Source organism: Dysidea avara, chromosome 2, assembly GCF_963678975.1.
Source record: "Dysidea avara chromosome 2, odDysAvar1.4, whole genome shotgun sequence".
Lineage (NCBI taxonomy): Eukaryota > Metazoa > Porifera > Demospongiae > Dictyoceratida > Dysideidae > Dysidea > Dysidea avara.
The window spans coordinates 40,491,896-40,506,283 of NC_089273.1; the positions used below are offsets into that span (position 1 = coordinate 40,491,896).

General features: G+C 34.9%; 1 protein-coding gene across 1 annotated transcript in view; it reads right to left on the minus strand.

Annotated features, from left to right (window-relative positions):
- The window catches only part of LOC136247317 (histidine--tRNA ligase, cytoplasmic-like), a 35,157-nt gene that overhangs the window by 1,696 nt on the left and 19,073 nt on the right, over positions 1-14,388 (minus strand). The window contains exons 3-11 of the mRNA XM_066038938.1: positions 11,833-11,903; positions 11,625-11,744; positions 11,478-11,573; positions 11,271-11,396; positions 11,114-11,221; positions 10,964-11,062; positions 10,657-10,747; positions 4,969-5,096; positions 243-315 (exon numbers count right to left, since the gene is read on the minus strand). Of these exons, the coding sequence (XP_065895010.1) occupies positions 243-315; positions 4,969-5,096; positions 10,657-10,747; positions 10,964-11,062; positions 11,114-11,221; positions 11,271-11,396; positions 11,478-11,573; positions 11,625-11,744; positions 11,833-11,903 (912 nt within the window). The remainder of the gene's footprint in view (positions 1-242; positions 316-4,968; positions 5,097-10,656; positions 10,748-10,963; positions 11,063-11,113; positions 11,222-11,270; positions 11,397-11,477; positions 11,574-11,624; positions 11,745-11,832; positions 11,904-14,388) is intronic.

The window sequence follows — 14,388 nt, forward strand, 5'->3', positions numbered from 1 at the left end:
TAGATTAAAACTGGTTTAATATGTGCTTAATATGTGGTACTTATGTACTTCCAACAGCGAAAATAAACTTTAGACTAAAGTATGCATTTGCTTAAAAACAAAGGCTTATGACTAAATTTTGACTATGCCCCTATTAAAAAACTACAATCTGTAGTTGATGAAATTTCTATATAAACATGGCTAAACGAAATGAATTGAGTTGAATGTGCATGCACATATTAATCATTAAGTTCTTCACTCACCAGTTAACACAGCTTCAAAGATTAGTCCAGTGTAGTAATCAAGGCCTCTTGCCAGACTTAAATCAAATGAAATCTAAATTGGATAACATTGAATGCATGGAAATTGATTGAGCATTAAACTGAACAAATTATTGTAAATGGTCTGCAATATGGGGTCTTATAACCTCTTCAATTGCATGTACTTGGCAACCTGTAACCTGACTTGTGAATGCGGTATCACCCTGTAATTTAGTCTCCTTATACCCCTAACATAGCACTATGGCTTGGTGTAATATGAAGGTGATAGGTTGAAAACATGAGAAATTATGACTAGTCAAACATGACAATTTGGAAAGGCTATATACAAAGACCTCTTTTTGCAGACTGGGTCACATATATACGAGCACAGAAGATTGCACACCGGCAAGTTAAATGCATATGTGACCGGATTTGCGAAAAGGGTACCTTTCTACACATTTTACATGCCAGCAAGCAAATGATATAACACTTGACTCCTTATACTGATTAACTTACTCTTGGTACCAAAATGTAACCAGATACTTTAGCTGCACTTATGGAAAAGTTCATTCAATTGTATACAATAATAAAGAAGTTATATGAAGCTTCAAAGTTAAAAAAGGGTCAAATTTTGTGTGTGAAAACATACCTTTTTGCAAATCCGGTCACATAATTATATATTTACAACTCTTTAGTTATCCACTAGTTTAAAACAATGTTTGAAATAAATGGTAACATCTAGTGAATGGACAGTGAACTCTTTAGGTTCTGAGTTCCATTAAAGCTTCTGCAATTTTTGTTAGTACTGGTCACTGCGTGGTTTGTTTCTTAAACAACTATTAGTTTTATGCTTTGAATATGCATCTATCAAAACTATTGGAATACATCTAATTTTTTAAACAATACTACCTCAGAAAATGATATTTGTTTATACAGTTATAGTACATAGCATAATTGTAAAGATGAAAAACAGTGTTATTAGTAGCTTATTGAACAGCATTTCATGTCACTAATAAGTTTAATTGCACTGATGTTACCTACTTGCATGTTTAATATAATGTGACATTACCTGCAAAAATAAGGCATGTGAGCATAAACTACACCCCATCACATAACAGATTATATCTCAGTGTTGATTTAGAATGTTTGCATTCTGTAAGTTGTATTAAAAGGTCATGTAAATTAGAAATAAGCACTGAAATTTGTGTGACAATAGCTTGATCGCTTCAAAAGTTTAGAGCAATGAAATCTTTATGTACCCACATGCCCTAATTATTATATTTGCAGGCTCGGTCACATATAATGAAAATGAGCTATACACCAGATTTGTAGCAATACTATACTTAAATTGTTCAAACATTTAATTCTTTTCATAAAACCAAACAGTATACCACACTCTTAAATAACAAGTACACAAAAAAAAATGGAATTTTCAATTAGAGTAGGGACCATAGCACATCGATAAAAAGTACTGAAACAAGTTGGAGTAATCCATAATATTAAATCACAGTAAAACAATAAGAAGTGTTACATCCCTACTGTGCTTAAAATACCATAACGGAAATGCACAATAGGAACATAACACTTCTTATTGTTTTACTGTGATTTAATATCATGGACTACTCCAACTTGTTTACTTTTATCGATGTGCTATGGTCCCTACTCTAGATGAAAATTCCAAATTTTTTCATGTACTTGTTTGTTAACTTTTTTTGTAAATTATTTTATTTTATTATGACTGGTGAACCCACGCATCCAACATCTGAGATGGCGCAGCGCACCCCAGCCCCTTATCATCTGAAAAGTGAATTATCCATTATGCTTCATTGTCAGCTATGTTCAACCCATTACAGAGCAGGGGCCCAGAGATTGAGTGGTCAAGCCAGACATGGACTGCAATGAAGGTCATAGTCATGCACACTACTCAGTTTTTATTGATCTAATATAATCTGTAATCAGAGATTATCTGCTTTGGTGTGTTACTTAACTGCATGTGCCATAAGCACACACAGCATGCTAAGCTAGAAGGGTCAGGGGGCATGCTCCCCCAGGGAAACTTTTGACAATAGATGCTCTGAAATGGCAGCAAAGTCTCTTCTTTTTGTTAACATCAATGGTAATCTTGTGCTATATTACCATGAGTTGCATATCTGACTATTATAGGTAGTAGCTAATTTTATTTTCATGATGTATGCAAAACTTTCTCAACATAAAAGTTTAGTTTTAGATTGTAACTGCATGCTAATGCATGACATGTATGATCAATTAGCTCAATGCAGTGTGCCATGCATATGACTCACTGGATAATTTAAGACGTAAACACAGATGTAATGGCTTAGACTATAAGCTATATTCTATACTGAATGCTTTATTAGAGTATCATGATGACTGTTCTATTAGAGTATATTTTGATGACTGCTCTGTTAGAGTATCCCAATCTTTTTCACTAAAATCAAGTAGTTGAAAAGTGATTGGTCGGACCGTGGGCTCCGGCCCTGACCCATTGCACAGCATTTAAAATCAAGAACTGTTCGTAAAGCACCTCTGCAGTTCACGCATACCAAAAGAAATCGTGCTGTGAGTACCAATCATATTAATTATCGTCTGAAAAGTGAAGTAAGGTAAATGCGCCTAACTCCGGCCAGTTTTTGCTTTCGGTGCCCTATATCCGCTATGCAAGCGAATTACTTAATCCTTAAAATGATGTGATAAACCTATTCTATGGTGTATCAGTCCTGCAAGTTTCATCAAAATATCTCCATCCGTCGAGGAGCTGTGCTCCAAAATTCAACTACGTGTAAATTTCGCGCATGCTCCTAACTCAGGACACTTTTTATCACGCCTGATACAACACTTTCAAAGTTGATTTCGAATTTTAAACAACACCATGTTAAACTTGCATCTATTGCCCACGTCATACTCGATTTTGAGAGTCATGGTACCTTTCGTTTTCCGAGTTATGGGTAAGGTAAGTGCACCTAATTCCGGACAGTTCCTAACTCCGGACACTTATAATTTTTGGCGTCATATTTCCAAAACTATCTACAGCGTTTACTTGAAATTTTAGGTGGTTAATGCTTCATATACAATGATGCTGTAATCCTAAAATCAACTTAAAAGTCCAGCTAGTTTTTCTAAACGAGGTGATTATTTATTGCCGTGTGTGGCAAAATTATCAAAAATTCTTCGATAATCGCTCAAAACTCAAAAAGCTATCTGGCTGATTTTCATACAGTGCAGAGGGACAACAATGACGTACCACTGTACCAAGTTTCGTTTGCAAACAATTAGCCAAACACTTGCTATGGATGATTTTGTAAGAGCCAGTTTCATTGAAGTTGCATAAATATTTGCGTAAATACACCTAGATTTGAAATTCATAACTCGGCAACGAAAGGTACCATGACTCTCAAAATCGAGTATGAGGTGGGCAATAGATGCACGTTTAACGTGGTGGTGATTAAAATTCGAGATCAACTTCGTAAGTGCTGTATCAGGCGTGATAAAAAAGTGTCCGGAGTTAGGAGCATGCGCGAAATTTATACATAGTTGAATATTGGAGTGCAGCTCCTCGACAGATGGAGATATTTTGATGAGACTTGCAGGACTGATGCACCATAGGATAGGCTTTATCACCACATTTTAAGGATTGAGAAATTCGCTTGCATGGAGGAGATACAGCACCGAAAGCAAAAACTATCCGGAGTTAGGCGCACTTATCTTATTTCAAATCTAGGTGTAATTACGCAAATATTTATGCAGCTTCAATGAGACTGGCTCTTACAAAATCGTCCATAGCAAGTGTTTGGCTGATTGTTTGCAAACGAAACTTGGTACAGTGGTAAGTCATAGTTGTCCCTCTGCACTGTATTAAAATCAGCCAGACAGCTCTTTGAATTTGGGAATAAGCAGCGATTATCGAAGAACTTTTGATAATTTTGCCACACACTGCAATAAATAATCACCTCGTTTAGAGAAACTAGTGGGACTTTTAAGATGATATTAGGATCGCAGCATCATTGTATATGAAGCATCAATCACCTAAAATTTTAAGTAAATATTGTAGATAGTTTTGGAGATATGACGCCAAACATTGGAAGTGTCCGGAGATAGGAACTGTCCGGAATTAGGCGCACTTACCTTATCCATTACACTTCGCTGTCGGCTATGTTCAAACCGTTACACGTTACACAACAGTACGAATCAAGAACTGCTCGTAAAGCACCTCTGCAATCAAAATAGCTACTATGAAAAATCCGCACAATTTTCGAAGCCATCACGTGCTACCACCAAATCGACACCTTTCGCTGTCAGCAAAGATGAATGGTACACAAAGGAGGACACTGGTAAGTCCATGAAGAATGCATTGTATGTACTGCGGTATGCCAAAAGGCACCTCTTGGGACGAAGCGACGTCGAACAGTGAAAAAATCAAGGCCGTAGCCTTAGCCATTATCGAGTTACGCTTGTCAAAACGCACCAGGCAGTCAGTCAGTTCCATTAAACAAATTATTTTTAAAATTCCGTAGCAACTTGTTGAAAGCGTTTCGGGTCGATCTAAAAGCTTGTTTGGGAGTAATTTTCCTAACAAATACTGCCTCATCGTCGTCTGGGAAAATTGAGGCTGGTTTTTGGGTGATGTTATTTTGCCTACTCCTTTGTGGTCCCTACTATACAGTAACTATCATACTGTATGATACAAGTCACTAAGTAATTATTTTCTAAATACCTTATCAGCAATTCCCAACACCTCACTATACTGCAATAGAAGACTGATAGCATCAAGACCTTGAACAGCATTTGGCTCTTTTGCCAGTGATGAATCAGACTTCAACTTGGTCACTAGCTCTGTGCCACCTTTCAATAATAATGTAAGCATATATAAATACAATAACTTTTCATACACTGTGAAAAAGGTGGGATATAAGATGGTATTTCCAGTGGCTTATTGAATACAAATAAGCCTTAATATAAATCCTGTATTATACTCATCTTATACTTTAGTATAATGCATACTATACTATTGCATGTATGGTTTCAGTTTAATTACCACAATACTTGGAATAGCTTATATCTGATATAATGCCCACACTATACTATCACTTATATAGTTTCAGTATGTTTAACACATTAACTAAAGCCTTATAGGGATTGTTAGTATAATACAGGTTATACCAAGCTTTTTTGTATTCAATAAGCCACTGGAAATACTATCTTATATCCCTCTTTTTTCACAGTGATAGTCTATAAAATTAATAGCATAATTACATGGCAATCATTAATATGTTAACAGCAAGGAGCTCTACCCAGTGATTCAAACAAGCAGCACAGGATCATAATTAAGGGTAAATAATTCATTAAATGTGACCGGGCCTGCGAAAATAGGGCATGTGGGCACAAACTACACCCCATCACTCTACTGGTCATATCTCGGTGCTGGAAACGTATATTTCAATTCTGTAACTTGCATCATGATGCCAATTACATACTGACTAAGAGCTGAACATTGCAATGCCATACCATAATGGTGCAAAAAGTTATGAGTGATGGAAGTGTGAAAAAGTAGGCAAAAATCATGTGCCCACATGCCCTATTATCGCAGGCCCGGTCACAAATGTTTTTTAATTGCATAACTAAATCGGAAGCATAGTTAAGGGGGGGGGGGGTTCCTGGGGTTTTAGAAACCCGTCAGAAATATTAATTTGTGGGCTTGCTGTTGGAACACTAGGCTATCTTAACTCAGCAGCACAAATATACAGAATAAATGGAAACCAGACAGGGTAGTATAGCTACAGTGTGCAGTAGGAAACTTATATGAAATCATCCTCAAAAAGAGAGTACAATAGTATGTGGGAGTGTGCCTTCCTAACTCTAATAGGTCAGTCAGATGTATTCTAATAGGGCAGTTAAAACTACTCTAATTGAGCATTCATATAACAGAATGCAATTTTTAAATGGGTAAATACAATACTAACAGAACCATTTAGCAGTTAATGTGAATTGGATATGTGGCCGGATTTTGGAAAATTAGTCTTAATGTCACATTTTACAACTGGAATATTTGTGACTAAAATAAGGCATTACAAACTTCTACTTAGCTTTACAGTGATTACATCAGTAGTCAGTATCCTGAATTACAATAAATTCTGTGAAATATTTTACTTAGTGCATAAGTGCTTTAGTGGTGATGCATATAGGTGTGAATTTCTATGTATTTCAAATGTGACATTAAGACTGATTTTCCAAAATCTGGTCACATAATTATGTACTTGGATTACTAGAATACTTGACCAGTCATAGTTGAACCAAAACAATTCATATTAGGACTTTAAGGGAACCAAACATGTAATGAAAATTGTCTATACAATCAATGATATCATGTATCAATAGTAATGTTTCAAGACTTTTAATATTAAAATCTGTCAAAAGTTGGGGCTGTGCCACTCAGACTTCTAGACCAATAAAGCTAAGTCACTACCAAATCTGGAAGCCACCTAGGATACACCCCTGCTAAAGCATAAATTTTGTATTGCTAGCTAATACCATGGGATTTGTATGCACATTGGACATATGGTAGCGTGTGGTATACAGTGTACCTCCCTTTACAGTTTTCATGAAAATGTATCTCTTAGGTCCATTACCTAGCTAGAGTGATTCTTACAGTGTGTTTCTGTGCTGGGGATGTGTACATGCCAGATTTATGATAAATATCTCATGTGTTCCTCATTCTTCTTTTCTTTCTTACTGTAGACTGTACACATAATGCAAATACACAATATGATTGCCCAAAATTATGGCATACATAAAGGAGATATTATAGAGGAAAGTCACACTACAAGAGCTGAAAATTGGTGCATTTATACATTAACCATCATCAAAAGACATTAAATAGATGTAACAACCAAGCCGCAAGTTACTCTACTACTAGGCTTGAGCCAATTATGCTTTGAAAATTGCCTATTATGCTCTCAAAATCAAGATTATGCTCGAGAGCTGACTGTTTTATTAGAGTATATCTGCATTTCCTGACTGCTGCATTAGAGTATATCGATATTATTTCTATAAAGTGTGAATAATCAGTCAGGAAATAGTGAAAATAGTAATACTACAAGTTTTTTTGATATGAAATAGAGTAATAATGTGCAGTGTTCATGTTGTGCAGTATTTTTGACACACGCGTTGCACGTTTTAATTTAAATTCTTGAAAATTGTCCTATTATGCTAGCAAGCTGGTATGATCATAACACACCAGCACAGGTGTGATATTGCTGTCCAAACTGGCACATCTTCACAAGCGTAGTATGCACACCACATCAATCACACTAATAAGAGTGTGACCATACGTTTACAAATGACAAAAAGCACTTAATGCATTTAGGAGTGGGAGGCATGTCATGACAAGCTATTATCAAAGTCAACTACAAATCTCAGTATTATTTATAAAATGCTACATCATCTACAGTTTTGCAATTGGTGTTACAATCCTGGAATGTCAACAATCTACAAACAGTACACAACGCTATGTGTCAGTCAGCAATTTACCTACTTTAACATCTCTACCTAAGCATTGTTTTCAAAATGTATTTAAAACCTATATCACCAAGCATGGAGTTTCATTGTGGGTTTTAATTTCACTCAACCAAGGTTTACATGTTCTAGAGTACGATATGTACTGGCCCCTCGGATCATTAGTGTACAGCATTGTTATCCCTATACTGTTGTTTACATTCTGATGACATAATTGATGTATTTTATTTAGCGATGAGCTAATGGAAATTAATTTTGTTGATACAAACATATATACCAGCTTTGTGCATTGATCTGAACTGCCTGTGTGTAATGGCTTAGCACAAAATGAGTTTATTGTCACAATTATATTTTAAACACGTAAATTCAATGAAATTGATACTTTGTGATCCTTCTTACAACCCCTCAATAATAAAGGATGCCACAAAATACCTCTTTTAAATACTGGAATCATCTATAATGGCACAGAATAGCTTTTCATGTATAAATATTGGTGTCATACACACCAATGTACAGTTACACTGCTTATCTTATGTGCTTTTCACACCATATCCTGAAAGTGTGACTGCACCCCAAGGGTGTGCTGCTGTTTAAGTGTGCTATGACCACCTGAGTTATAACAGTGCTTGATGCTTGATACTTTTGCTAGCCTATTATGCTCGAAATTATGCTGGCATAATTGGTGCAAGCCTATCTACTCATACAAATTTATAATTGCAAGATTTGTTTTCAACATTAACAATAAAATATTGCAGGCAAACACTTTTACTAGGCCTGCGTCAAATATACCAGCATAATAAAAAGCATAAGAGGCTGGAGTGCTATGCTAGCATAATGCTAGAATACTAGGTGGAGATATACCAAGAAAATAGATCAATACTCCCTAATAGAGCAGTCACTTTGTAATCACTAGAGCAGTGATTGCTCTATTATCGTTATGAAATACTCTAATAGAGCATTCACGCGTTAAAATGTTCTAAGATAAGTGTAAGAAATGTTGCTAAACTAGGAGCATAATGTAAGCCTAGTGGGAACAATGAAGAGCATATTAAATCGGTGAAAAATTACGGAAATTCCTGAAGGAATCCCGGGCAAATTTTTGAACATAATATTTGACTGAGGCCTAACTTTTACACTATGTAAGTTGTCTTTACTCATTCTATCATTCTAGTAGAACAATAAGCAGAGTTAAATAACCTTTAATATCAACCAGGCATAACCTATCTTTAGGTTTGCATTTACCAACATTGTGACGTATATAAACAAATTTGCAAAATTTGTTTCATTTTTAAAACAAGTATAAAAAGGATGTGAAATCTAAGGTAGTGGCCAAGAAATGGCTTTAACCATTTAATGTCAATGGAGTTTGACAATGACATCATTGCTGTCATCATTAGTATTAACAACATAATTATATAGCAGCCATCTCTTGGTTGCCACCTTTAGTTTTTAACCTTGAAAGCTGCACGTTTCTTCTCAGTTTGACTATTTTGGTATAGCTATATATATATAGTTATAATGCTTTATATATACATATGTATATAGCAAAAAATTATTATAGTTGCATGATGCATGTATATATGTGACAGGGCCTGCGAAAACAGTGCATGTGGGCACAAACTACATCCCATCGCTCCACAGGTCATATCTCTGTGCTGGAAAATTATATTTCCATTCTGTAACTTGCATAATGATGCCAATTAAATGCATACTAAGAGGTGAAAATTGCAATGTTATAGTATAATGGTACAAAAAGTTATGAATGATGGAAGTGTGAAAAGGTATACAAAAATCATGTGCCCACATGCCCTACTATTGCAGGCCTGGTCACATACGTATGTTTGCATATGTGCATATGTGCTGGGAAGTATGAATGTACAGTACATAATTGTGACCGGATTTGCGAAAAGGGGTCTTCCACACACATCCACTTTACCAACTTTGACAATTCATAACTTCAGATTGGAAACAGTTATTGCCTTGAAATTTAGTGAATAGTAAGAACCAACATAGGTGAATGGATGTTGAAAATTTCAGGCTTGTATCTTTCTTGAACACAACATTATGGTCTTCCAAGTTCATAGAATTGGATGTGTGTGGAAGACCCCTTTTCGCAAATCTGGTCACAATTATAGTGCAACCGGGCATAAACCTCCAAACTTATTTTACTTCCTCGCCCACGCATTTATTTCTATATGCCACTAGATACATTCTATAATGTTTTTATCCTTTCATGTGTTGCTTTCCTCATTAGTATTTCATATTTTTTTGCTTTTTTGTGGTTATACATATTTGCAGTGTCTCAGAGCGTACTTTTATAAATTGTGGTTTTCAACAAATTTCACAGAAAAATCAGTAATCTGACTTTACGATGTCATAAAACAAAAACTAAAAAGAAATTTACAAAACCCCAGCTACAAATTTTAGGCATGTCTATCTCCTTTCAGAAAATAATGAGTATATGTAAAAATTTTGAAGTATGTGAAACTAGATACATTTTTTCGAAACCCTATGAAAATCACAAAAATCACCATAACCTACTTTTAAAACATTTTTTTACAAATCTGGCACTACAAACTGTCGGGCTTGATGCAACCTTTCATCTACTAGAAAATTATTGAAAAACTCAAAAGTATATAAAACTAGATACAAAAAACCAAAAACCATAAATATACCATTTGCGAGATAATTGTGGTTGTTGCCATGGTAACCTTTGTACAAATATGTACAGATACATGAGTATAACCATGTGCAAACAACAGAATTAAGATGTGTGGTGTATGTCTCAAGTTATAACCAGAAACATGAAATTTAACTTTTTGGAAGTACATGCCCGGTTGCACTATATGCATTTATGAATATAAAATAGTTTTATCGAGTTATTACTTACCTCTCATCTGAACAAATACACCTATCTTATCAGCAGAGGCATTACCTAGTCCTTTCTGTGTCATCTCCTCTTTCACTTCTGCCCATGGTTTCTTCAGAATACACAAAAATGACAATATCAAATTTAATTTAAAGCGTTAAACTAAATAGCCATAACATTTGTACACCTATTATTAAATTTTATTATATAATCCTCCTAAGCCATTCAGAAAAACGATAAATATTAGATGTGGTCATTACAAGTAAAGATGTAATGTAAAGTGTAATTATGTGCACTCTAATATAACTATAATTATATTATGCTGTACCTTGTCAAGTTTGTCTACTGCAGAGCAGATTGTCTTGAATTTCTCCTCAGGAACATTACACGCAGCGAAGATACCATCAAGAAGTTGTCGGTGGTTTACCTAAAGCAATACATATTTGGTACATTGCAGTTGGTATGTATTATGGTTTACTTTGATTATGAACTTTTTCATGTCTAGCTCAGAAAGAATCTCAGTAATGATCTTTAAGCATTCTACATCAGGTATCATAGGATCATGGTCACCAGCAATGTCAAAATCCTGTAAACTTTAATGCAACAAAGTCGTTTGCAATATTCCTTTAACCTACACATTGATAAAATTCGCGGTAACGTCCACGTGTCATATAGGGTTGATCTCGACGGTACACTCGAGCAATGTGAAACCTTTTGATTTGCTTTATGTTGTTCATGGCTATGTACCGTGCAAACGGTACCTAAATTAGGTTAAGTGCAATTATATGGAACACTTTGCAGAACATTGTACAATTTAGATTAGGAGCAAAAGGGAAGGATACAGTAAGATCAAATCTTAAGGAAAGCTGCTCTCCTCCTTGATCAGCTAGGTCAAAAATCAGCTTGGAATCTTCTCCATATTTCCCGGTAAGAGTTTCCTATGTGACATTTGAAAAAAACCAAAAAGGAAAGGATGCATTGTTAGATACCTTCAATTCAGCAACAGGTGTATCAATAGCCACTGCACCATGACGCTTGTAAATATTCTGAATGGTAGTGAAGAGGTGCTCTCTGATTGCCATTTGCATGGGAGTATAGTCCCTCATTCCCTGTAGGCAAAAAAATTATGTGATTGTTATAATCTATGTATGTAAACATACAAATTATGGTTATACTGTATGTTCAAACTACTTTTACCTTTGGTGGTTTCAGAACAAATTTTACTGGTACATCTGCAGCTGCATCAGCCATTTTTGAACTATCTTCAGCTATAAACATTAGGGTATTAACAAATATTATTTAATCAATCATGTATTGACATTGGTACCTTCATTAAATACCTGTGAGTGCACAATTATGTGTTCTCATACAGACTAAGCAATAAGATGGAATTAAGTTGACTGTTTTTTTTCCAAGCTTTTACTAAATCATACCAGTTTAGTAATAAACACATCAGCTACCACTGATCTTAGCCATGCACTAAAAATAATAGCTAAATGTTGTACTCATTCTCTTGCTAAATGTATCTCTATCATGTCATTCAAGCAAAAGTTGATTAGCTCTCCTGATGTAAATGACTTTTGCATTACTTTTGTACCACAAAAGTTTTCGAACTGTAAAAACTAGCAATCAAATGGTAAAACAGCCCCATGAAAACTTTTAGCATTGCATGTTGAAAATATAGCATTAATAATCTGTCTGTAGTTGTATACAGAAGCAACAGTTTTAATAGATACAACATTAAAATGTTCCCAGTATTGATGCGCAAGCAAAACTTGTGCCATAGTTGGTTCAGAACAAGCTTGGCAGTACACTAGGATTCCGTAACTGTGCAATATCTTATGTTAATGGGATATACACACTGCCTTAACAAGATATATGTACTGTAACGAGATTATGCACATCAATGCATATAATTTATATTTTGTGACTGAGTTTGCAAAAAGGGCCGGGATCTTCTACACACATCCAATTTGCTAACTTTGAAACTTTGTAACTATGAATCTTTGTAACTATAGATTGGAAAGACTATTAAAATAAAAATTGTTCGGTAATGAGCACCAACGTATCTTAATAGATGGAGAAAATTGTACGGATTTGTGCTTTTTGAACACAGTGTCACGATCTTCCAAGTACATAGAATTTGATGTGTGTGGTAGACCCCTTGTCACAAGCCAGTCACAAAATCTTTTTGAAATTCCTAAACCAGTGCATTATGTGCATAATATATATGTACTGGTTTTCTTTTGATCTGAGGTGTGAAAGTGGTACTATATTATTAGAACTTTGGCATTAGCCTGTTTTGCTTGCATAAATTTGAGCATAATTATTATTGTATAGGTTGTTCTGAACATCAAACTTATTGATGGTAATTTAGAAAGGTTTTGTCATACTGTTGTCTGTGAAAAATGCACTTCATGGATATAGATTGTCATAATTACTCTCTCTAGGCCTATGTCTAATATGCCAGCATTGTAAAAGGCATAATGGGTTGGAGTGCATTGCAGCATAATGCTAGCATATTAGGTGGATATTTCAAACAACTATAGAGCTTAATTCCATGATAGATACTTCCTAATAGTGCAGTCAGTGGAAACTGCAAACTGCACTAGAGCACGTAAATGCATTATACAAAGCTCCATAAATTGATGCTATCTAATAGAATAGTCACTTTGTAGTGAAATATTCTAATACAGCATTCACTGATCAAAATGTTCCAAGATTGTAAGAAATGATACTAACTTAGGAGCATAATGTAAGCATAATGGGAATGCTGAAGAGAGCATAATAGGTATAAATTTTGGGAAATATCTGAAAACATTTTGGGCAAACTTTTGAGCATATTTGACTCAGGTCTAACTCTCTCTCTCTTTCTCACTTACACACATAACCATACCACTACTTTTCTGCCCACATACAAAAAAGCAGTAGTCTGGCTATGTGAGACTAATAGCATAATCAGTACCTATAATAGAGCAGTTACATAACATGTTACATTATATGTATCATCATAATAGAGTGTGTTTTTCATTAGTAACTTTTAAACAATTACTCAAAAATTATTATAATACATTCAAAAGGTGTAAATTTGTCATAGGCCAAGGCAAGTTTAAACATAATTATTATGAGTACAACAGTTTAAATTTTTGAGCACCACAGCATAGCATGATAGGCAGGTACCTAAAATAAGGGCATGTTTGGACAAAGTTGTGTTGAGCAGTATCAATAATTTGGATGCTAGAGCTAAAAATGTTTTATAACAAGCAGGCTTTAAAAGTGACATACTGGATTCGCTGTCATAACATTACATTTATTATTATCATTACATGGTGGAAGTAAGATCAGCGTATTATGATAATTTTTAAAAGAATACAATAATTATAACCACACATAATAATTCAGATACAGCTTTGATGTTCAAGAAGTCTAAATCGTACATGCTACTTTCCTACAAAGTCTTTTACTTAAACTAAAATAACCCCTACACAAAGGGTTTATTGCAATAAGAACGATAGCCAGCATTGTTATTTATGTGAAGGAAATATGGTTTCTTCCCATTGAGCGAGGCTCATAGTAGCCAATTTTTTTGCATCTTGGTTGGGATATGCACCTTGTGCAAGGGACACATATGGAGCACAGGTCAGAGCACAACCAAACATTCCCGGTGGAATATACTCATACACATATCCAGCAAATATCTCCTTGTAAGGTGTTTTCTGATTTTCTCCACACAGGTATTGGCAATAAGTGACA